Source organism: Spermophilus citellus (assembly GCF_964194105.1).
Source record: "Spermophilus citellus genome assembly, chromosome: 10".
Taxonomy (NCBI): domain Eukaryota; kingdom Metazoa; phylum Chordata; class Mammalia; order Rodentia; family Sciuridae; genus Spermophilus; species Spermophilus citellus.
Window position 1 is genome coordinate 51,406,114 of NC_138197.1, and position 24,028 is coordinate 51,430,141.

The 24,028-nt window shown below is 41.8% G+C and overlaps 1 protein-coding gene and 1 long non-coding RNA gene across 5 annotated transcripts in view; one reads left to right on the forward strand and one right to left on the reverse strand.

The window, feature by feature from the left end:
- The first annotated feature begins 401 nt into the window (after positions 1-401).
- Positions 402-3,434, forward strand: LOC308658075. Its single transcript, XR_014024136.1, has 3 exons — positions 402-516; positions 3,102-3,231; positions 3,321-3,434. It is a non-coding gene; the product is annotated as an uncharacterized lncRNA (long non-coding RNA).
- A 6,963-nt stretch (positions 3,435-10,397) lies between these two features.
- ITPR2 (inositol 1,4,5-trisphosphate receptor type 2) overlaps positions 10,398-24,028 on the reverse strand; it is a 502,163-nt gene continuing 488,532 nt past the window's right edge. For all 4 annotated transcript variants that reach the window (XM_081311949.1, XM_081311950.1, XM_081311951.1 and 1 more), the window contains 2 exons: positions 15,139-15,300; positions 10,398-14,461 (listed from right to left, as the gene is read on the reverse strand). In XM_081311949.1, the coding sequence (XP_081168075.1) occupies positions 14,375-14,461; positions 15,139-15,300 (249 nt within the window). In that variant the 3' untranslated portion in view covers positions 10,398-14,374. The remainder of the gene's footprint in view (positions 14,462-15,138; positions 15,301-24,028) is intronic.

Sequence of the window (24,028 nt, forward strand, 5' to 3'; positions counted from 1 at the left end):
TTGTTAAGTGCCCCTGGGTTCAATCCCTGGTGGAAGGAAGGAAGGAAGGAAGGAAAGAAGGAAGGGAGGGAGGGAGGGAGGGAGGGGGAAAGAAGAAAAGAAAGAAGGACTAAGGGAATCAGGAATGATGAAAAGTTGAGTCTTCTGAGAGGTAAGGATTGACTTTTAGATTAGACAAGATGGCAGTCATTGGAGACTTGGATGGACAGTTTCATTTGAGTAGTAGAGACTCAAGCCGGTCTGGACTGGATTAAAGAACAAACATACAATTCCTTTCAGGAGTTTTGATGTAAATGAGAGAAAAGGAATAGGGTCAAAACCTAGGAAGATGTAAGATCAAAGATTCTTTTTTCAAGGGAGCAGCCCCAGCACAGGAGCTGAGAGGAACGGACCAATAGACGGGGAATGACTGATGCTGCAGAGAGTTGAAGGCAGATCTGCAGAGAACTGCAGATGGCAGCCTTCTGCTTAACTGCATCAATTACATGTGGCAAGGACCCTTCTCCTCATCTCCAGGTGAGAAAAACAAGGCAAAGAAAGGTCAGAAACATGTTCATGATCACACAGTGAGTAAGTGGCAGATCCAGGATGCAAATCTGGGCTTTCTGTTCCCAGAGCTTGTGCTTGAACTGCTGCAACTTGAGAGTCCAATCAATTCGCAGTTATTGATCACCTTGTATCTAGCCGATGCTAACCAAGGTTGAACGGTGAGAGGAAGAAAGAGTGAAATCCCAGACTTCTGCCTTTCCTTCCCTCTCTCTTGGAAACATCACGCTTTGCTCTCACAGGCAGGCTAAGGAGGAGTGCTGCAGCTGCAGTTTGAGTGGAGCCCCGGATGTCAGGGTCATTGCTGATTCCTGATGCTGCCCCAGCGAGCCTCCCCTTCAGAACACGGTGAGGTCAATTTTGTAGCACACGGGAAATAAAATTCATTCCTGAGGGTCATTCCCAAATCAAAAATTTAATTAATCTTCTCATAAACTTTTGTTCTTATTTTGATCCCACATGAGAGATTTCCGAGAAAATAGCTCAGCTTTTCCCAACCCAAAGGTATGCACCTTGGCCATTCCCTCGGACCCCATCCACGGTGGTTAAATAAATCACTTGTTGCTAAACAGCAGTTTATTCCCCTGACATCTACATGGCCCTCTTGGTTTATTTTAAAATATATCAACTAACTTGCCACAACTGCCCTGGATTTAATGTGTCTGACACATCCAATTTCAATAGCTCCATGAAAATGTCACGCCATAAAATAGAGACAGGAAGACAACAGGGAAGGCACTGAGAGTTAGTGTGTAGGCGCATCCTTGGAAAATAAGGGACAAAAACACTCATCCAGGTGGGGTTCAGGAAAGGGCATTTCTCCCAGAAGTTCAGGAAATTAATTAGATTAGGTGGGACTAGCTCTTTATATATATTCCTTTTGAAAACATTAATTCTCCATGCTTGTTATTTTTGCTTATGGAACCTATGGGCTTTCCTAGGGTCTCTTTCACATAAAGTAACACCTGTCTGATGAGTGTCTTCAATCTTTCATTTCCAGGAAAATATTTACCATTGAATGTAGTCATGTCATTTAGTAAAGGGAAGAGTTCTAGAATGTTAGACGTGTGCTCTCTTTTTATTTGTTCGACACACAGTAATTTCATGCTATACTAAATGAGACACTGCGCTAGTCACCTGACCTCGGTGGGTCGGCCGTCCCGTGAGAATGATCTTTGTCTGTGCAGGCAAAGGTGGAAGGAGGTGGTTATGTCTTAGCTCTGGTACAAATGTGTCGTAACTAAGGCAATTGAGATTCCTAATCTGTAAAACTGGAAAGATATTAAATACTACCTACTGTAATGATTTGGCTATGAGGTGTCCCCCGAAAGCTCCTGTGTTAATGCAGGGATATTCAGAGATGAAATGGTCAGATTATGGAGCTTGAACCTAATCAGTCCATCCCAGTTTGAATGGACAGAGTGGGTGGTAATTGGAAGCAGATGGGGTATGGCTGGAGGAGATGGATCACTGGGGTCATGTCCTGGAGGATGCATTTGCCCTGCAGTCCCTTCCCCTCCCTCTCTCTCTGCTTTCCGGCTGCCATGTCCTGAACTATTTTCCTCTGCCATGCTCTCTGCCATGTTGTTCTGTCTCAACTCAGGCCCAGAGCAATGGGGTCAGCTGACCAGGGACTGAACCCCAGAAATCATGAGCTCAAATTAAATTTTCCTCCTCTAAGTTGTCAGCTATTTCGGTCACAGCAATGAAAACCTGACTGATAACACCTACTTCAGGGTTACTGGTGTGATTAATAGTAATAGTAAAGCCCTGTAAAACTCAATGTTTGGGTCTTGACTAAACTCAAGGTACACTGTGATTATTGACTCTCCATCTATATTGTTCTAGAAGCTGATTCAGGTGCCTAATATCTACCTTTCATTGCTGATGTCTTTACAGTGAGACAATCTGGCATTGAAAATAAGGTGTCAGGAAATCACATGATGCTTTCGTTTTTGCCTCAGTGATTACCAGGTCTGCCATCTTATTCCTCTGGTGCCTTGCAGATTCCTCAAGCCCAACAGGTCACAAATATACCCACTCTCGTGAATTTTCTCTCGTTGATGATGGACATTTACTTTCTTTCCCAAATTAGAACTTTGATATAATCCTCAACCCTCTCTTTCCCTGACCTATTACTGGTCTAAAATTCTAAACCTCTACCTCCTCGTGTCTCCCAGATCTGTCCACATTTCCCCATCAGGTCACTACTGCTCTGCTATGGGTCCTCTGTTCTCTTTAGAGCAACCTCCAACCTCGCTGCCTCCCCCTGGAGCTCTCCCCCTCCCTCCTGTTCCTCAAGCTGCTTTAAGTCGTATCCCTGAAGTCAAACATGATCATGTTCTGCTTCCCGTGGAAAAGCTGCTGCTGGCTCCCCACTGCTCCCTAGAATAATAATCTAAACAATTTAAAGCTCAGTTCTCACGACTTCCCCATAACACACCAGCCACATTTGCCCTTGGTCATTCCATAAGGAATGCTTCTTTCTCCCTCTGTCTTAGTGGCTGTTTTCACTCTTCATGTGACTTCAATGTCCCCCTCCTTTTCCTTGACAGCTTCTAAATTCTCATTCAACTGATCCAATGTCACCTCCTCCATGCACCGGCTCAGCATTCTGGACATAGCTGCCACTTCTTTCGAACTCCTTGGCACCTTCCATACTTTGACTGGAGTGTTTACTACATGGTATTGAAATACTATTGTTGGTTTGTGTTACCCTTGAAATGTGAGCTCCCTAGAGTAGGGATTATATTTTATGACCTTTTTATCTCCAGTGCCTGGGATCAGATGGAATCTGAACCTGACAGACGTTTGACAAAAACGGCAGGAGAAGGGTGCTGTTGCTCTGTTGCTTCCTTTCCCTCAAGCATTTATCCTGGATGTTCCTGTACTAAGAGCCTCCTAGATGTCCTCCTGCCTCTACCTTACTTCAAGTATTAAATTATACTGTGGTTGTCTTGGTCTACTTGTGCTGCCATAACTAAAGGCCATGGACTGGCTGACTTAAACAGCAGAAATTTATTTCTCACATTTCTGGAGTCTGTAAGTCTAAGATTAGGGGGCAGCATGGCTAGATTCCAGGGGGAGCTCTCTTCTAGGTTACACCTGGCTACCTTCTCTTTTAGCGCCATACAGGAAAGACTGCAGAGAATGATGGGAAGGGTCCCTTTTATAAGGAAACTAAATTCCATTCATGAGGGCTCCACCCTCATGACCTAATCACATTTCAACCACCCCTTGCTGCTGAGGTGGGTGCACTGGCATGCACCTGTAATACCAACCGCTGAGGCAGGAGACTCTCTTGAGCCCAGGAGCTCAGTGTCAGCCTGGGCAACATAGACAGACCTCTACTTCGAAAATTTAAAAGACCCCACATCTTACTATACCATTATATTGGTGGTTAAGATTTCAATATATGAACTTGGATAAGTGGGGTACAAACAGTGGGGTACAAACATTCTGTCCCTAAACTGCTACAGTCTCACTCCTCCTTAAATATTATTTGTCCTTCAGCGGACAGGATGTGGGCCAAGTATGGATACAGAAGCATATGGCCTCAGTTCAGGTCTCCACCTACCTGTTGGGGAACTTTTGGCAAATTGCTCAATCACCTTGTGCCTAGGTTTTTGCATCTTAGATCTAGGGACAAATATATACTTATTTTACAGGGCTGTATGAGGATTAATAAATTGAATCCTATATAGTATTTAGAAGAGAGTCTGACCCTTAGTGCGTGCTCTGGGGTGTTAGCTGCTACTAGCCTTGCTCAGATGCGAATTCCCCACCTGTGAACTTCTCTCCTCTCAGCTCTTTCCTCTGGATTCCACAGCCTGCTCTTACCACACCTACCTCCTGACTAATGAACATTAAATAGCTTACCACCTGGCTTCATGTTTGTCCATGAATCTATCTCTCTTGGTAGCTGTTAAGTTCCTTTAAGACATTCCATATTTTTTTTAATTTTTAATTTTGGAATGCTAGGGATTGAAACTGGGACCTAGTGCATACTAGGCAAGCACTCTACCACTGAGCCACATCCCAGCTATATATATTATAAATATATATAAAATATTTATAACATATATGATTTTGATTTCTTCACTCCCTACCTGCCACTTTCTACTTAGAATATACTATTAGGCACAAAACTGGTACTCATTAAATTAAGTCACTTAGGGGACCTCATTGCTCTATGGAAAAAATGATGAATACCATGGGCCGTAGTCTCCTTCCAGCAGTGCCTTTTTACAGGGGGTGTTCTGAAGCCAGTTGTTCACTTCATCTCCACTTCTCTGTCTACAACACAATTCTTTTAAAAGAAGTAGCTAATGAATAGTGGCCAGTTCAAATCAGATAGGAAAGAGTGGAGTCTGGACACGGGGAGACATGTGGCCTTCCCAGAATCAACAGTCACCCTGTGCTTCCTGCCACCTGCATAGCTCACTCATGGAGCCAACCCAAGCTCTATGAGTAACAGCAGTCATCCGATGATGCAGGACACGAACGAAATCAGTCTCAACACTTTACAACATAGTGCGCTTATTATTTCTGTGATTACCTGTGCCTGCATCTACAGATAGGCCTGCTATGCTATTTTAAGTTAGGAAAAGAGGTACATTACAATGTGTGTGTCCAACCTATAGAACAACATCGAAGTTGCTCAGTAACACAGGCAAATTCCCATGTGTTATGTAACTTGAAACCAGAAAACGGAAGCCTATAATTATAAGAGGTGAGTTTAAACTGATGAAAGTAACATGTTCTCACTGAAAATCTCCTGAGCTTATACTATCTGTAGTTCCTCCTATAATCAAATTTAGGAGAAACAGTAAAATACTCAGATGCAAAGAAGTCTCCTTTTCCACCTTCTGCTTTGGTTAACACTCATGGCACACCTACCCTATGAAAGCTGACTTGAGAGTCAGGCTGGGACTTGGTTCTTCCGGGTGTCTCTTGCTAACTCAAGTCTATTTGGCATTACCTTCCAGGGGCCCCAAATCAGGAAGTAAATGCAGCCTGAATATGGTAGAAGACCATTTTCCTCTCTTCCTGTTTGCTCCCATTGCTGGGGCAAGTGGATACATGTGGCTGTCAGTCCAAATTGCAGTGCCAGCAAGCGATCCCGGTAGAACAAAAGTGCATTTCTTCTGTGCTGGTCTTGGAGTCTCTTGGAGACAGATGCAGTGCATTATTTTAAGTTCAGTGTACATGGAGATCCACAATATCCAGCAGGGATCACTCCCAGAGCCCTTCTATCCAGGCTCACCTTGCCGCTGGCTCTCCCTCCTGCTTGCTGTGGTGTCATACATACAGGAAGTCCATCTCCAGAGTTAGAATGAGAAAAATTAATGGGAATGGAAGGAGAAAGGAGAGGCCCGCATTGAACTGATAGACCCAGAATATAGGAGAGGGGATGGCCTCTGCTTTTCAGATGAGTGTGGCCCCTGTTGTGGACTTAGAGAAACACTGGGGGGTGAGTCCAGGTTTTCTCCTAGTGTCTTTATTTTTAGACTATCCACAAACTAATCCTGAGAATGGAGAGTCTTGTGTTTCATCCAAGTTGCAGTTAGGGAAGTTTCTTAATAGACTTTTCTTAGCTTTAATAATGGCATTATTTGGCTGGTGATGTATACTTGTAGTCCTAGCAGCTCAGGAGGCTGAGGCAGGGTCATCACAAGTTCAAAGCCAGCCTCAGCAAAAGAAAGGTGCTAAACAACTTAGCGAGTCCCTGTCTTTAAATAAAATACACGATAGGGCTGAGGATGTGGCTCAGTGGTTGAGTGCCCCCGAGTTCAATCCCTAGTACCCCCTTCCAAATAATAATAATGGTATTATTTACTTTATGTATGACCCTGGTATTGTTTTATGTTATATTCTTACATGGTTTTACTCTCTGGTGTTTTTCATGTTTTGTAAATAGAAAGTTAGGAGGAGATACACCAGACTCTAGGTGTTTGACAAGAAGTACTCTTTGAAACTCTTCTCTTGACTTCTGAAATACCAATCCTTTCTATTCTCTCACCAGCTTTCTGACTTTATTACTTATCATTTCTAACTTCTGCCAGATTTTCCTTGGGCTGTGTCCTTGAGCTTCTTCTTTTCTCCACATCTGCTTCCTCTTTTAGCATTCATTTATTCCTTTGGTCCCACTGCCGTGCGGTATCTTGATGATACTAAAATCTTTTATTTCGATCCCTGACTTCTTACATAGATATTTCAAACCAACACATATTCTTTCCTGGGTGTCTCTACAACAAATAAAACTCATTGAATCCAAGAATAAGCCCATCTTCTACTCCCCCTTACAGCTTTCCCTACAGAACCACTGTTTTCCCACTGAGCAAGCCGAGAGTCCACAACTCGTTCTAGATCCCTCCCTCTTTCTTGTTTCTCACCACTGAGCACAAAGCTGCAGGCCCTTTGGAATACCTCTTTCAACTAGTACTTTTTTTCCATTCCAGTGGCTACTAATCTTAAGATAAAACCCTCCTCATATCTTGCCCAGACTTCTGCAGAATTCTTTAAATTTAATAAGCACTAAATAAATGTTGAAAAGATGAATATCTAAGCATCAGGATGGAGGTTTTGTAAAAATTCGGTGAATTGCTATTCTGCCCTCTCCCGTATTTATGCAACAGCTTTTTTGGAGCTAAGCTTTGCATTTCTCCTGAAGTTCATCAGAATACCTTTGTCCACCCTTCCAGTTTTCTGACATTATTGTTCTTCTGTCATCAATCATGTTAACCCTACTTCCCAGCTTTATGTCATTTCCACATTTTGTAATTTTGCTGTCTACTTCTTTATTCCAGACATGGAAATAAATGTTGGTCAGGAAAAGGCCAAGGACAGAGATCTAACAACCGGCCAAGGATAGTTTACTCTAGTCTCACATTAAGTAAAACTGTTCACTTGCATATAAATTTGCAGAATTCCCTTCTTGTCCAAGACACATTTCTCTATGTTGTCGACAGGAATTTCATGCGACCTTCTAAAATGTCTTTTCGAATTCAATATAAACTGTGACTATGATATTCACTTAATCCACAATTCTAGTCATCCTATAAAAATGTAAATGATGTTGGGAAAAACCTGTTTTTAGGAAATGTTAGATAGATTTAAGTCATTAAAACTTTCATTTCTAAAAAATGTCATTATTAAACTATCAAAGCAAATTTTAAAACTATAAAAAAGAAAACAAGGCATATCCTATAGCTATTTTATAATGAATATCATTTTGTGTATTTTGTTGAGAAGCATATTTTTATGTAGTTAATAGTCTATATAATTTTGTAGCCATTTAAAATAAAACTAATCTTACATGTTTTCCAGTATTGCCTCAGTTTACATACTTCTTTTAGGTTTTATGACATTTCATCCTGTGACTGAATTATAAGTTTATAAACAAACCTAAATTGCTGGACATTTGGAATGTGTTTGATTTTGAAATGATATATGATAAAATAAAATTTTGCATATGCATTTTTTCTTATTTGATATTGTTCTTGGATAAATCCTAGAAGTTTCATACTTGAGTCAATATTCTGGTGCCTGCTACATATGTCTCTGTATTAGTCAGGTAGGGTGTGTAATGCTGCGGTAACAAATTATCACATACCTCAATTTCATTTATTTAACAACCCCAAAGGAAAAAATACCCCATATATTTCAATGGCTTATCACATGAAAGTTTATTTCTCACTCATACCTATTCTGCTGCAGGCTCAAGGACCTTCAGGATAGTTCCTTTCAAAGAGGATTTAGACTGGTTCCATCTGGCTCATGACTGATGAGGCAGGGTAAGGACTGCAGATTGTATAGGGGCTTTTTGCTGCCTCAGCTTGTCAATTGTACTCACAATCAATTGGATAGAAATGGCCATGTGTTCCCACCCATTTGCAGTGAGTGTTGGAAAGTGTTTCATCTGTGTGTTCAATACAAAAAGGAGCACCACTATTGGTGAGCGTTAAAGTCTACTCCAGTGGAATGGTTTTGTACTGTGTCTATTAAGCTGGGCTGGAACTACTTTCCCCAGAATGCCTTTACTCATGAGGTTACCCATTAGGCTTGCCCACAGGAAGTCTTTTCATGAGATTTGGAACATGGAAGTGAAACAGTAGCTACTAAGTTCAGAATAAGCAGGTGACAGATGCCACTGTATCTCCTGCCTGGTCTCCTGGCGCACCATGTTGGTGAGCAGCAGAAAGTGGTCTACAGTTCTCCAGCTGTATCAGATTTCCTACTCCAGCTCTGAGTCCTGGGTCAGAAACACACACAGCTCCAGGTGAAGGGAGCCAGCTTCTTCAATTAGGCCACCTACACTATATGGAGTTTGGAGGTGGTTGACACTAGATGCACATTTGTCTATCCTCAGGATCCCAGCTTTTCCTTGCTCTCCTCTGCCTCATACCCAGCTTTCCTCCCTATCTGCTAGCCCCACTGACTGTAACTTTGGCCCCACTGTCTGATGCAGAAGCACCAGCCTTCCATGAAGTTCTTCACCATAACTGCATGATGTTAAACACACAGTTATGGTGAAGGTCCCCAAAATGAATCTCTCAGGCAATGTTATCCAAAGTGATTTTGATTTCCTGATAAATCTCTAATTAAAAACCATACATGATAAAGCAGGGCCTAATCTTAAGGTATTGTGGTCACAGAATTTTTGAGTTAAGCTGCTGAGAGGACAGGATCACGAAGCAACACTTGACTCATGTTGAAAGAGAAGAGGAGGAGGTTATAAGTGATTGTCTAAAAAGGAGACAAACATAAACATACAACAAAACCAAAGGCAGGAATTAGAGCTGGCGCAGCCCTAGCAGCTTTTCCCCTGTGCAAACAGAATACGGGGGATGAAGCTTTGTGAGCAAGTGCTGTGGTGACTACCCAGGGGATCCTCACCTGCATGCCCCTCCCCTGTTGGGAGGGGGGTCACTAGCTGGAGAGGATTTTCCACCAAGGACTAGAGATCAAAGGAAACAGGCTAATCTTGGGGGGAAATCCAAAATAAAACTGAAGAGTCAGAATTTTTATTAAAGTGAGTCCAACTGAGTTTAACAACTAATCTCTGTTCCTATAACATTTCTACCTGCCTGAAGTTCCATCTCTGTGATTCTTTGTTTGCCATGTGACTCCATGTGATGCACCAGCACGTCAGCTGTGGGGGAGATACTGGGTTGCTAAAGCCTGGAGATTTTTGGCCTGGGGTTGTTCTCTGAAGACCAGGCCTCCTGAGACTTCCTCAAAACACCCTGGCTGACCAAAGGCAGGGTGACTTGTGGACTCCTTTCACACTGCCCTCCACATGCACACTACTGCCCTTGGTGCCAATCACTCTCACTGGAAGAGGAACTCTGTCCCATTTCCCTCCCCAAATCATTCCTCTGATTCCAAACAAAACAAATCAGTTCTTGCCACACTGCTTCAAAGAAGTGTGGTGTCCTGGAAAATACCCATATGAGCAAAGAAATCTATTCATAGATTGCATGTGATTCATGCCACTCAGGTTGACTTTGGCTGCGTTATGCTTAGTTCTCTTCTGAGGGAAACTGTCATTGGAAGCAGCAGGAAATCTGAGAAGATCAAGTGGCCTGTGCCCACTGAGCTCACACAGGGCATCAAACACAATATAGATACACCAGTATGTGTTGGTAAATTGAGGTCTTGGCCAGCTCCCAACAAACCCTGAGTATGTGGGTCCATCTGGATCATTTCATCAGTGTGACTGGAATCATAGCTTTTGGTCCCTCATGTCTTGCAATGTGAAATAGCAATGATAAAGCCTTTTTACACCAGTGGAGATATTTTGAAACATGGCAAGAAGTGAATAAAGCACTGAAAGTATCACACACACAAAATATACAGATCCAATTTTATTAATATAACTTATAAATTATCTGGCCTTGACATATTATATTAGAATCATGTTTTTTTTTTTTTTTGAGGCAAATATAGTAATCCTCTACTGCAGGGGGATAAAAAGTCTACTTGGTGATATGAGAAGTACTGGCATGATAATTTCATAAATTATTCAAGTCCGTGGAAACATTCCAGTTCAGAGATGGCAACCCAGATTTGCTTTCAGATTTCTCAATTTTCACATGCGTTTTTAGCTCCCTGCTTGATTCTGGTACTGTGTGTTTTCTTTTACTAAACACGATAGCTTTATCAATAATTATTCAGAGACAGCAGCAAATGAGTGACTAGAAGGCTTCACTAGGCCTGAGGCATTTTCTAAAAACTGGAATTGGTTGTCAAATTTTGAAGATGGAGCGCTTCGCACGGCCTCCCCACTCCCTAAATATGGCGCTCACTTAGTGGTTTCCCACACTGTAGAGACTTGCTGGCTCCCGCAGGCCTCTGTGGCTGTTTAAGATGCCTGCTCCCTCTGTAGTGCATCCTGTCGGGTGTCTCAGCATTGTGGAACAGGTCTCTATTTCAGAATATGTTGATTTGTTGTTCAGTGTGGCTTTAAAGCAGCTCTAGGGAATATTCCAACTTACAGTTGCTCTTCCACCAAGCACTGTTCTCTTCATGTTTAAAGGCTCATCTCTTGAGCCTACAATCTGTTTACTTACTTATGTCCAATCTACCAGGTCCCTTTCCTTCCTATTATCTACGGTTAGTCCTCCTTTTCCCTATGAATAGTATACAGGGAAACAGAAGTTGCCATTTTAGCTTTCCCTCACCAATTCCTGAGACTCCTGCTTATTCTCAGTCCTGGAGGAAAAGGGGTGTGGGCCACACTGCACTACTGCTTATAATAGGATAGCTAGAAGCTAAAAGGACAGCCAAAGCGCTGAGCCATGAGCTGCAGATATGGGAACAAGCACACAGTTACTTCTGACTTGAATGAATTCTCTTCCTGAGACTATTAACAATCTACTAGAAACTAAGTTCTCTTTAGTTAGACCTCTAAGTTGAACTTTTTAATGACAGAAAAATATGATAAATTATTTTCATGTATACAGTTTATTTTATTAATATTATAGTCCTAGATGATACAACATCTCTAATCCCTAAAAAGATATTTTAATTTAGAAGACATACTCTTGAGTCTCAGAATGTAGCACACAGTGAAACAAAACCCTTTTGAAATTAAAAATGTTATTCAGCAGAAACTGAGACTTTTAAACCCATATGGATTTTAATACCAAATATTAAAAATCAAAGCAAAGATGACTGTATTTATTTTAATATCACTATATAAATATGAGCATGTTGATGATACTCACCTGACCAAATGTTGTAGCTGCATTAAAAAACGAATGCATAACCAAAAAAGTCCTACAAGTTGTCATTTCTTTATTATTATCTTTCTCGTTCATGAATTTAATGTCCTGGAAAGTGCCTTTTGGGTTTGCTGTTCTTATTTTGCTTTATAACCCCAAAACATTTAGGTATTAAAAATACAACTGAGAAATTTTAAGATCTGGATGAAATGACAGTCTGTGCTCACTTTTGGGTTTTTTCCCATGAGAGAAAATATGCCATGAAACAATGAGCTGCCTACACAATTGCTGGAGATGTTCGCTCATTTCCCAATAGCAGTTACGGGACCAATAGCTTTTTCACTCTAGAATGGACAACTGCCGTGTCAGGAAAGACCAGATAGTTTGCCATCTAAAACACAGGTTGCTCACGTCTGTACCAATTAATTGATTCTCTTGATTTTCAGTTCAGACATCAGAAATATTTTATGCTGAAACAGATAACTTCCTAAATTAGAATATATTCAATATTTTGCCTTTGCCCTCTTCTTTTCCTTCCCCACAAAACTCTGCCCAATTCCAGATTTAAAAGTACACTTTTTACTAAATACTGATAATGATAATGATGGTGGATTTTTCAAATGACTATTTTAGTCTAATTTTGATGAAGCCATTTAAAAAAAAACCAAATATATGATATAGTGTTTTTAAAAAATTAATCATTGATGGACCTTTATTTTATCTTATTTATATGTTGTGCTGAGACTCAAACCCAGTGCCTCACACATGCTAGGCAAATGCTCTACCACTGAGCCATAACCCCAGCCCCTGGTGCTAAGTTTGAATAAAGAATTCAGGTTAACTGAATAATAGCTGGATTTCTTCTCCCTTTAGTGAATGCCCACTAGGTTCAAAGGTTGTTCTGTACACTGATATATCACAATTTCTTTGCATCTTTTGGTCATGGATGTCAGGGTCCTTTAGCTCCTGGCCAGGAAAAATACTATCATATCAGAGTGAGGAGTGCTTAGTTTGGGGTGGTCTGGGGGTGGGAAGTGGTGCCAGTTGATTTGGTTCAAAAATTTGTTCCTCTGGGCTCCAACAGCTGTATTTCAAGTCTATGTTTTAACAGTGTGTGGAAGAAAGATTGGTTCTGGTTTCCTTTGTGTTCTATACAGACCATGCTTTGAGATTTTTAGGAGCCAACAGTTAAAACTATGTGAGAAAAAAATCCTAAAACTTTAAAAATGTCATAGCAACCTCTCTTTGGCTCTTCAACCTTGGTGGTAATAACCAAAAGTTTAAAGGCTTTAAAGGCCAGAGGGCCCATTTGCAAAGCCTCTCTCAGAGTCTAGAGTCAGGAGCCTTCGATGCCTTGCCACATAGCAATTCTCCTAATATTTTCATTATCTAATTATTTAACATTATTTAATGTTCCAAATGTATAGTCTCTAAAAGTAATCTGACCATGCCAGGTTATTTTCTCCTTCAACAAACTCTGATTGCATGATTTAATATAAAAACAATTTGGGGAAGAGATTATTATCTTTATACACTTTGAAAAGCCCTTACTGTTACAGTTTTAAACATGCAATTGAAATGGTGTATTTTCTTGAGTATTTAATCAATTTCTTGGATTCTCCCCTCTAACTGTAGGAACAGGATAAACAGAAACACTCAGTTCTTGGAGCACAACAAACACAAATCAAATTGCTTTCACTTCATGTTTATAAAAGTCAAGGCCACCATCAGAAGTTTTTCACTATTTCCTGTCACCTTTAAATATTTTCACTTATTAAAAGCAGTATATTTTAATAGTATATGCATATGTTCTAAAAAAGAAATTCTTCCCTGGGGCTTGCTGTCAGGCTTTTCTTCCCCAAGCCTTTTGCAATCTTAGCCTATTCTCACTTAAAATGTGTTCCTAACAAGTTATATGAAAGCCACCTTTTGGGATGCACATCGACAGAGCCCATCTGAAGCCTGGAGAAAGCAATCGAATCCAGCTATGTGGTCAGCAGGCGGACATCTGCTCCAAAGCACACGCTCCTGAGCTGCACATCCACTGGGTTTCATGTAATAAAGAAACTGCCCAGAGACAGCTACGGTTTGGAAGTATCCCCATGCTCCTTTCCAATTCTCATTTTTAATCTTTTCAGCTATTTTCTTTAGTACAATTAGCCACCAAAGTATGACTTCCTGTATCATTGACCTATGTGCCACAATTATAAGTAATAAATTCCAACCAGCCCTGAGGAAGGCTAGAGTCAGCACTGAAGGAAAAACTGAGCCTCATCAATTTATCAGAAGGTGGTTCTCACTGCCCGGTGTTACTTCCCACTCTGCCTCTCCCTACCCTCTCTAGCCCCTGTGACCAAGTTCATGTTGCTTTGAGGATGTGTGATGTGTGCTTTCGAGTTGCTGCTTTTGAGCTTGGGTCTTCTCAGCCATGAAAACACAGTTACAAATTGTTCTGGGAGCTAAACCACTCAACATCTTGGCACTTGGTTGTTTTTAACTTTTCAACAATAGGCACTGTTCACTCCCCTCCATCTCAGTCCTTTATTCAGTGAGCAGGCAGGACACTGATGAAAGGCTAGTCACGGCTTCCCCCCATGGTATCAGTGTGGTGGCATGTGATGATTCACATGGGGTGTGTTTGATCCGAGGAAGCCCAGCCTCTGCTTATTCTTCCTTTGTTCTGTCATCTGGGGAGAGAGAGAGAGAGAGAGAGTGTTCAGCTGATTTCCACTCTTTCCCAGTGCTGGTGGGCACAGACGTTCTCTATCAATATTTCCCAAGTACCTAGGATCTGGCATCTTATAAAATATATTTATCAAAAAAAAAGGAAATAAAAAAATGTGAATTTCCATAAAGAGAGAAAAAGAGCAAACCCCTCTCTCTGGTTAGGAAACAGGAACCATGGTTAATTTTTAAGACAGATCTTGATTTTCACTCATTTATCACTGTCACCACAATCATTTTAATAGTTAGCCGGGCTACTATTGATAACCAAGAATGCTAACGATGTTATATGATAAAGGGGCAGATTGTTGTAGATACTAATAATGATTTGCTATTCTGATGAGTATAATAATTGTAAACGCGGCAGAAAATATGCTCTTCTATCAAAAAGTGCAGAGGTGTCCTTGTATGTTGGTGTTTGTTCCTTTCCCCCCTTCATAGAAGAAGAAACGTCACACACAGTGACTAAGAAGTTCCCTGTTTGCCGAGATATGGTTCTACAGCAAGATATGGGGTTTCTTTACTGGAGTTCGCAATCCTCTGAAGGACAGCCTAGCTCCCAGGAGTCTCTCTGGGTCTCCCCGGATTCAAAGTGGTGAATGGCTCCGGCCCCCAGTGCCACCTCCAGGAGCATACATACCTGCTCCTTGAGTTCCGCCAGCTGACCTGACAGCTGTTTGACCAGACTCATGGTTGATTCCAGCTTTTCCTGCAGGTTCCGAATCTCATTTTGCTCACTGTCACCTTCATTGCTAACAAGGGACATGGCTCGCATCCGAGGAAACCAGTCCAAGTTCTTCTCCTAAAAGCAAAGTAAATGTGCAGGAACAAAGGAATGAGTATGGAAGGGAGCCTGGAGTCCTATAAAGAATGTTTATAGGTGTTCATTATTATTAATGAACCAAGTTAAGCCAAGGTTTCTTAGCATTCACACCAAAAGGCATCCTCTAGCCAGGGTTGGGGAAGGGATGAGGGCGGGAATGAAGTGGGGGTCAGCCATTGCTCTTCATGAACTGGGGGAAGATCTTCAATATTAAAACAAGCTTGCTAAGGGCTTCCAGAGAGATTCCAGTTGAAGCACTTAGGAGAGCACCATGCACCCTGCAGGCATGCAGTGAATCTTCCTGAGTGAGGGGTCATGATGAGGTGGGGTCTGGAAACTGGGAAGAGGACGTGTATTATGTGTGGGTACAGCAGAGTCATGAGCTGTTTCTCTTTCCCCCAGCACAGGGGAGGAAAGGGTGGTAGAACAAGAGGGTGGTAAAAAGATAGTTTCAGTTCTAGCTGCCCACGCTCGTTTCCTTCCCACTTCCCCCGTTGAGGCTCCTCACCAGCTCTTTGGCCTCTAAGCTCCACTTAGGAAAGAGGGGAATAGAAGGGCATGGCCCAGGGTTGCTCTGTCTGCTCCCTTTGGAAACACTCTATTATGGGGTTTTAGACTTAAGACTTCTCCAGACAGCAATAGATGGCACCACTTCTGCATTTCTAGGGTGTGTCTTGTGGTGGTGGTGGGAGGATATTAGGAGAAGGACTCGACTTTCCACTATGATAGACACCCAGCTGTCTAAAAAATTGAATTGCCTAACAGCATAGAATCACTGCGAATTACTTAGATTACATTTTCCAATCTTCAAAAGAACTGTACAAAGTAAACCATATTGTCCCCCATTTTACAGGTAAGGAAACAAGAGGATCCAACATGACAATTACCCCTGTCACAAGCTAGTGAATGGCAGGGGAGAAATGGGATTTGAGCCATTGATTGGGCATGCCAATGTATCTCTACCTACCCATCTATTTCTCTAAGTCACCTTCTCCCAATATCCCCAGAAGTTGGCTTTTTGCTTAAGATTCTTTCTTCTCCAGAAATGTCCACTGAAGTGGTTGGGGAAATCCTCTGTCTAGAGGATCCTAAGCAGGAGGGTCATTGAGCAAGCACCTTCCCTAAGGTGGAAAGACTGCACTGTGCTGTGGTCTCCGTGATCTTACCTGGCCCTTGAATTGATTTTTTTTTGTTGTTGTTGCTGGTTGGGGAACAAGTTCTCTTTAGTTCCCTGTTGCCAAGGGGCGTGAAAGGGGCTAATAAAGGATTAAAGATAAAACACATTGAAGAGTTTTAAACTGCATTTAAACAGCTGTAGTTAATTAGCATTTCAAAGGAGAACAGTTACTTCCTCTGAAGTGCAGAGTGACAGATTCATTCATTTAATCAATCCTTCAACTTCTATTGTCAGGTAGCAGGGATGAAAGTCAGATAAGACTGTGTGTGTGTGTGTGTGTGTGTGTGTGTGTGTGTGTGTGTATGTGTGTGTGTGCTCTCAAGGGGCTTATGGAGTAGGTTGTTCCTCCAGGAAGAGTGGACCACAAACCCTGTCTGTCAAAATCCCCTGGGGTTGCTTGTTAAAATTGAGATCCCCACCCCATCACCTCTTACCAAATCAGAACCTCAGGGGATGTGCGTGATTCTTATTATGATGTCATTACTGTGTAAGAACTCTGGTCTTCAGAGACAGAAAAGATAAATGAGGATTGCTGGGACAGTGGCAGGACAGGGAGATGGCGTGAACAGGAAAAATCTATAATAGCAGTTTGGAAAAAACAGCAGAGGAAACCAAATCAGGACCCATTAAATGCTTGCAGAGTGGTGTACACGGTCCAGCCAGGTGGGAAACCAGGCCTTGAAATGACTGCAGCAAAGACCCTTGTTCACAAACAATCCAGGTAAATGTGCAGATAAGTCAGAAAGCCAGACTGACACAGAATCTTGTGTGGGATGGGCATCAGGAAGACACAGGTGTAGCGAAGTAGGAATGTCGGCAAAGAGGTAGTTAGGCTTAGGAATATTAAGGTGTGGACTGGCAGGAAAGATGGAGAGGAAGAAACCTGTGCTAGCTCCTGTGGTCATTTGTTCCTTCTAACAATGCAATGACATGCGTTCTATTATCTCTCTAGTGTCTATATTGTCTACAATGCTACTAGTTATCTAAATTTTACAAATGAAGAAACTGAGTCTAGGAGGGGCACAGCAGAGATCCCAGCTCAGATCTGTTCATTCTGTTTTGTTGGTAGGACACAAGACAGTGCACAGAAAATGGAATAAATATAAGGTTTTGAAGGTAGGACAACTTTGAGATATGAAAACTCTGGGGTGAGAATGCCTTAAATCTGCTGAAGGTGGGTACTGCCTAAATTGGGGTTTCAGTGTTGGTGGGCATGGAGTTTTAACTGAGGAAGATGAAAAATTCCAGGTTATGGAAGCTGGGTGATGATAGTACTCTAGTGTGAATGTACTCAACACCATAAAGCTATTTTTAAAATGGCCCACATGACAAATTTTATATTATGTATATTTTACCACAACTAAAAACAAAATCACAGAATTTGCAGAGGCTAATTTTTTTGGATGAAATGTGCACGGAGCCCCGGAAGTCATCCGGAAGATCAGTACCTGGGTAGATGAGGAAGCTGTGGGCCAGCCAGGGCCAATGTTTGTAATGAATGCACAAAAGTGACCCAATGTGCTAGAGGACATCGAGATTTTAAAAATGCCCTTTAATGGTGGTTGAAGGTGTCAAGATTTCTTGATGTTAGGGAGCCCAGAATTTGTGAACCTTTTTCTAGGGCCCTTAGGACTGAGTGGTTGGGGAAATAGGCAGCTGCCTCCAGAGGGCTAAAAGGGAGGCTCCTCCTGCGACAAAGAGGCAGCATTGTGGAAGAGAAGAATGGTCCACGAGGACAGGGGCCAGAGGAGCTCTTGGAGCAGAGGTTTTGGGAGCATCAAATGACTGGGCTTGGGGTGAGGAGGTACCTGGTGGCATGTGATGGCCACAGTGAGTGAAAATATTAACTTTCAGAAAGTTTCAAGACACAAAGCATTGCTTGAATACTTAACAGACTGTCACTCTGCTGAAGAGGACACAGGGAAGAGTGTGAAACTGGCTCTGAAGAAGCACTACTGCAGCATTGGGGGCCAGATCAGTCAAGTCCATCACCTCTGGCTTTTGAGGAAACAATGGCAGTTCTCAGTGGACCACTGTTGGAGCCATTTGGGCCATGGAGCTCTCATTCCCTACACTGTTCTGTATCTTTGTTCATCCATTAATTGAGTCATTCTTACTGGGGATTTCTGTGTCTGTGCTAGGCACTGAGAAAACAACAGAAAACAAAACCCAGCACAATCCATGTGCTCTTTACACGGTTTTTTTTTTTGGGGGGGGGCGGTGGAGAGTAAAACTTCAATCAAGGGATGACAAAAATAAAGACAAGCTGTGCTTAAATGCTAGGTAGGAAAGGTACATGGCTTCTCTTTTCTCTCAGTTACTAAAATGCATTCTTTCTTTTAACACTCCTTTGGTTTTCCTAATCTTTTTTTCTGCTTTTTAATATGTATATGGTTTCATTTCTTCCTCCCTTTGTGTATCAACTGATGACTGGCTGAAATATAAATATAATGTTTAATTAACATTTTTTCACTATTAAACAAAATTTTATGATTCTTAAGATTTGAGAGACTGAAGTTAAATGAAAAAATTTAATTTTTTTTGTCCTTTTTAAATAAAATGATCTTTCAAAAATCAGTTTCACATCTTATTTTTCTTCAAAACTAATGCAGAAAATATATTCTTTTCACCAAGTTTAACTCAAATACAGCAGTGTTCTTAGAATAAAATGTGGTGTGTGTTTATATATGATTATGTATAGTCATATAGTCAGATCAATTTGTCCTATTAACATTTGTATTACTTTTGTAATACAATAGTCAGATCAGTTTGTCCTATTAATATTTGTATTACTTTTGAGTTATATATATATCTCAAAAGTAAATCCCAATTAATCACCCAGAATTTCCTCTCTCTGCTCTGCTACTTTCCATGGAGGTCTCATCCTAAGCAAGGTGGAGAGAAAGGTGAGCTGTGAACCTCAGCCTAAGCCGGAACCACGGGACCCACACACAGAACAGTAACTAGCTGACAGGACACCACTCCCTCAGCAGGTCCACGTGTAACGTGCTCAATGTCTAACAAAGCCGTTGGATTTGATTTACTATTCCTCAGTTTACTTCTCTATGCTATGTACATCTTGTGATCATATGAGCACATGATTATTAGATTCCCATGTTGACTCTGCTTAGTCAATATGAAATCATTTCCTTATTTCACCAGGAATGAAAATATTAGACCACAGGGTAGCATAGAGTCAGGGAAGTGGTGGGTTAACTGTTAGAATCTGAGGCTACAATGTACGATCCTAACAATTTGGTTAGTGAAAATTCAGACCTTCGAGAGATTTCAAAAATGCAAAGCTCAGAGATGGAACTAGTCATATCTCTGAGATGTCAGAGGCCAACCACAACCCTCTTGCTGTCTCCAAATTCTAATAATAATGTACCTTTCTGGATGACTGAAAGACCAAATGGTAGAGATACATAAATCTTTCAAATTAGTCCTTTCAACAATAGTCAGATCAGTTTGTCCTATTAACATTTGTAGTTATGCAATAAAAATGATTAAGTTGTTAGTGCCAATCAAAATTATCTGTGCTGTTTTCATATTTGGTTCTCAAATATGGTATTTCATTTGTGGGAAAGAGGCCATGTGGTACAATGCACAGAGCACAGATTTAGGAGTCAGGACACCTGGGTTCTGACTTTATTATCCCCAAACTAGCAATGTGACATAGAGGGGGAAGGTTTTATTGCTGAGTCCCGGTTTCCTCATCTGTAAAGCTAGAATGTTATCCTAGGTGGTGTCTATGTCTTTTCCGGCTCATCATTATGTCAGTTATGAATACAAGGAAAGTTTAAAAGCCAAACTGCTGAGAGAAACTTCCATCTTGCCAAGTGAGCAAATAGAAAGAGGGCTTTAGGATAGAGGCAACCTTGAAACCACATAACCACTGTGAATGCTCAGCGCCTTGTGAATGCCCAGCCAATAGTCTAGAAAGTTTGGTTTCCTTGAGGTCTCACAGTACAATAGTGGCAGATGTCCCTGCTCTCGTTCCACTTCAGGACAAGTTCTGCCACATTACATAATGGAATAGGTCTTACATAACCCGTCCCTCTTGGTATCTAATTGACCACAGGCTCAAGAAAACACAAAGAGCATAATCACCTTCTTCTACATCAGAATGAGATTAAGGAGTAAATGAGATTGATTTGGGGAGGCCAGACATTGGAGAAACTGACTTGTATCTTTTTAGCTCTATTAGCTACACATTAATAGATTCCTGTAGGTAAGCTAAAGAGAAAGCAAGTAGTCTCCATCCCACACCACAGTAACCAATCTCCAAGGCACTGTAGCCATGCTATGACCAATACCCACAATTCCTTAAAGTAGGGGCTGTTACCATCCTGCTTTACAGAATGACACCGAGGCAAGAGGAGGATTATTACTTGCCCAATGTCTCCAGGTGATGTAAGTGGCTAAGCCTGGCTTTGACCTCCACCCTGTAAGACTGGAAATCTTGTGGTCCTTTGACTGCATTAGACTACTCTCTGTCTAATGGTGATGTCAGGTTTAGTTCTGAACTTGCTGAAGCAAACAAACACCAAGAAACCTCCAAACAGAAACTACTATATCTTATACCTTCTTGAATACTTTTTCTGGGATATGCTAAAAAGATGCTAAAAGCTTATTTATTGAAAATCAGAAACACAAACCACTGAAGCATTGCATCACAGATGCATGTGTGGGTACCGACGGGAACATGTCAATGCTCGACATTCACTAAGATTTTGGCTGACAAGAGGTCACGCATTGAGTGTGCCATGTCTTGCCACGGAATATCAATAAACCATTTAATATACACTTTCACCTCTGCTTCCAGACTTTATTGCTATGCTTAGATTTGCTGCCACAAGATCATTTCCTAGGGTCTTTCTTGGTTACCATCCTCTCCTAAGTTTTCTGTTTATATTGCATTTTCCATTCTAAAACTCATTTGCAAAGCCTCCTGGGCTGAAGAGCATAACCATTTCCCCAAAGCCTCAGCATGACCTACTGCATTTTTCTTTTTGCACTTCTGGTCTGGAGATGTCAGCAGAAATGGCTCTCAAAAGTAACAACAGCAATGCAACTACTACCTCCTTACTGGAAGGTCCCTGAGGGAAAGACATTGTTCCTGCTTTCCTGGAACTTCAGACATAGGAAAGTAGGTTGGAACAATCTTTCTTTTGAAGTTGAAGTGACTGTTTCAGTTTCGGGGAGTGCCTCATGTGCCTGGTCCCAGTCACTGCTCAATTTCACAAAAGGCCTGGTGGGCTTCTTACCTTTGTGACAACAGGGTGGCCTTGAGGGCACATTAGGCATTATCTTGAAAAAAATAAGGGACACCCACAACATAGTGTCTGGCTTCCTATCCAGTTCCTAGTGAATGCCCCACCTACAGACATGAAATGCTGCCTAAGGGAAGCCCCCCCCCCAACCAAAAAAAAAAAAAAGCTACCTCTCTTCAAGGCTCAGATACAAGCCCCACAGTTCATAGGGAAGAATGGGCTGGAAAAATATACCCTTTCTTGACAGAAGTTAGGGACTTCAGGTGAGAGGATAAGGATCCAGCTATATTCCTTGAAATTAAAACACCATTCCTGGATTGACAGATAAATGAAACCATTGGTAATTTATTCTAAAAAGAGGTAGGGGAAAACAGCCAATTTTGTTCTAGGAAAAAAAAACACATTAAGGACTAGCAGATTCATTTTCCATGCATTTTATTTCCTTATTTTCTTCTGCATCTCTCTGTACCTTAATCTCCCTGCATCATTTTTCCTGCAATGGGTAGGGCCCTGCAAATTCAGATTAGCAAATTTATGAGTACTGAGAAAGTTGGGGATGGTAAATTATCCAAAACAAGCCTGTATTGGAAACAATAATTCCCTCTGGAGTGTTAGCATGACACCCTGACATATTTTAAAAATTTGAATGTTCATGTTATGTACATGTACAAATGAGGCATAATGAATTCCACTATTATGCATCATTATAATGCACCACTAAAAGTTAGTGTTCAAATAGCATGTTTATATTATGTACATGAAGTGTTTTGGACCTCATAAAGTGCTGCACAGATAGAAAGTATCCTTGGACAGTTGGAGCAATGTGCATAGCAGCTGGGACCCTTGCCTTCGGGCAACACATGGTCCCTAACAAATGCTAGTGTCACTGCTGGATCTGGCCTGTTCCCTTTTCCATGGTACCACCTCCAGTGTGGTAAGGGGAATGCAGCCCTGAGAGCCCCACAGGGCAAAGCCTATTTCATCTAGTCACCACTTCCAAAACAGAGGAAAAAACATGTCTAGTCAAAGTATCAATGGAGGAGAGTTCTGGGATGAAAACAACCTAACAGGACTATTGATCTCAGCAGGGCCCAGTTTTAGAATCAGAGAGTTGCCATTGAAGGGCCTGGGAGATAGCCCACTCTCCAGCCTCCTTGCTTTGTACCCTGAGCAGCCCTGGTGGGAGGCAGACAGTTCCAAGCACAGGGCTCACAGGAGGACCAGGAGGAGGTAGAAGTATGAAGTCCTTTCTCTCTCAGCTGGCCTCCTGACTTTAGGGAGACTGGACACAGATAGCAATGACCCTTGGGTGTCTATAGGATGAATCATTCACATCTGCTCATGGTGGATCCTATATGCTCCCAGCTGACAGTGATCTGAAGGGCAGAGCCACTGACAGGAGGGCTGGGAAGATCTAAGAAGGTAGCACAGAGTGGCTGGGAAGCACTGTCCTCTTGTCAGTAAATTTAGAAGGATTGCCTGGGAGCCAGCATGAAGAGGGCTCTCAGAGGCTCTGGGTGGACACTGAACCTGACCTTGAGCTGTGATCAGTGTGAGGTCTGCTCAGGGAGAGGCATGTGGAGCTCACATACCCAGAGCTGCTGCAAGCCACTGGCCAGCTGATTTCTAGAATCCCCGGCAGTATCAGACTTGGACTGGGATCCAATTAGTCAAAGGTCCAGGAATCTGGGGAAGCATATGGCAATGCAGAGACTTGTCCACCAGCTCACTGTGAATGGCCCAGGAACTGAAGTCCCCACTGCTCTTTTTCCTTCAGATGTGTTAAATGGGAAACATTTTGATTACAAAGGAAAAAAATAAGTAAATCAGAGAAGACTATCAGGGATAACAGACAGCTCCAAGGTTCTGCTGATGGACTTCCTAGAGCTAGTCTAGGCAAGACTCTGCTACATGTTTTTTTTCCCCCTATTAATTCTATTTGTGTGTGTGTGGAGGGTGGGTACTGGGGATTGAACCAGGGGTGCTCTACCATTGAACTATATCCCCAGGCCTTTTTATTTTTTTTTTGAGACAGAGTCTCACTAATTCGTCCAGGCTGCCTTGGAACTTGTGATCCTCCTGCTTCAGCCTCTTAACTACCCTTGGCTCTAATCAATTCTTCAACCCTTTGATTCTATAGTTTTCTTTGGGGTATTTTTTTCTTACCTTATTACTTATTAATTTCCATACTTTAACCCCTCTGATTACTATCACTTGGATTCTTTATAAAAAGAACATACATATGTATTTTCTTCTA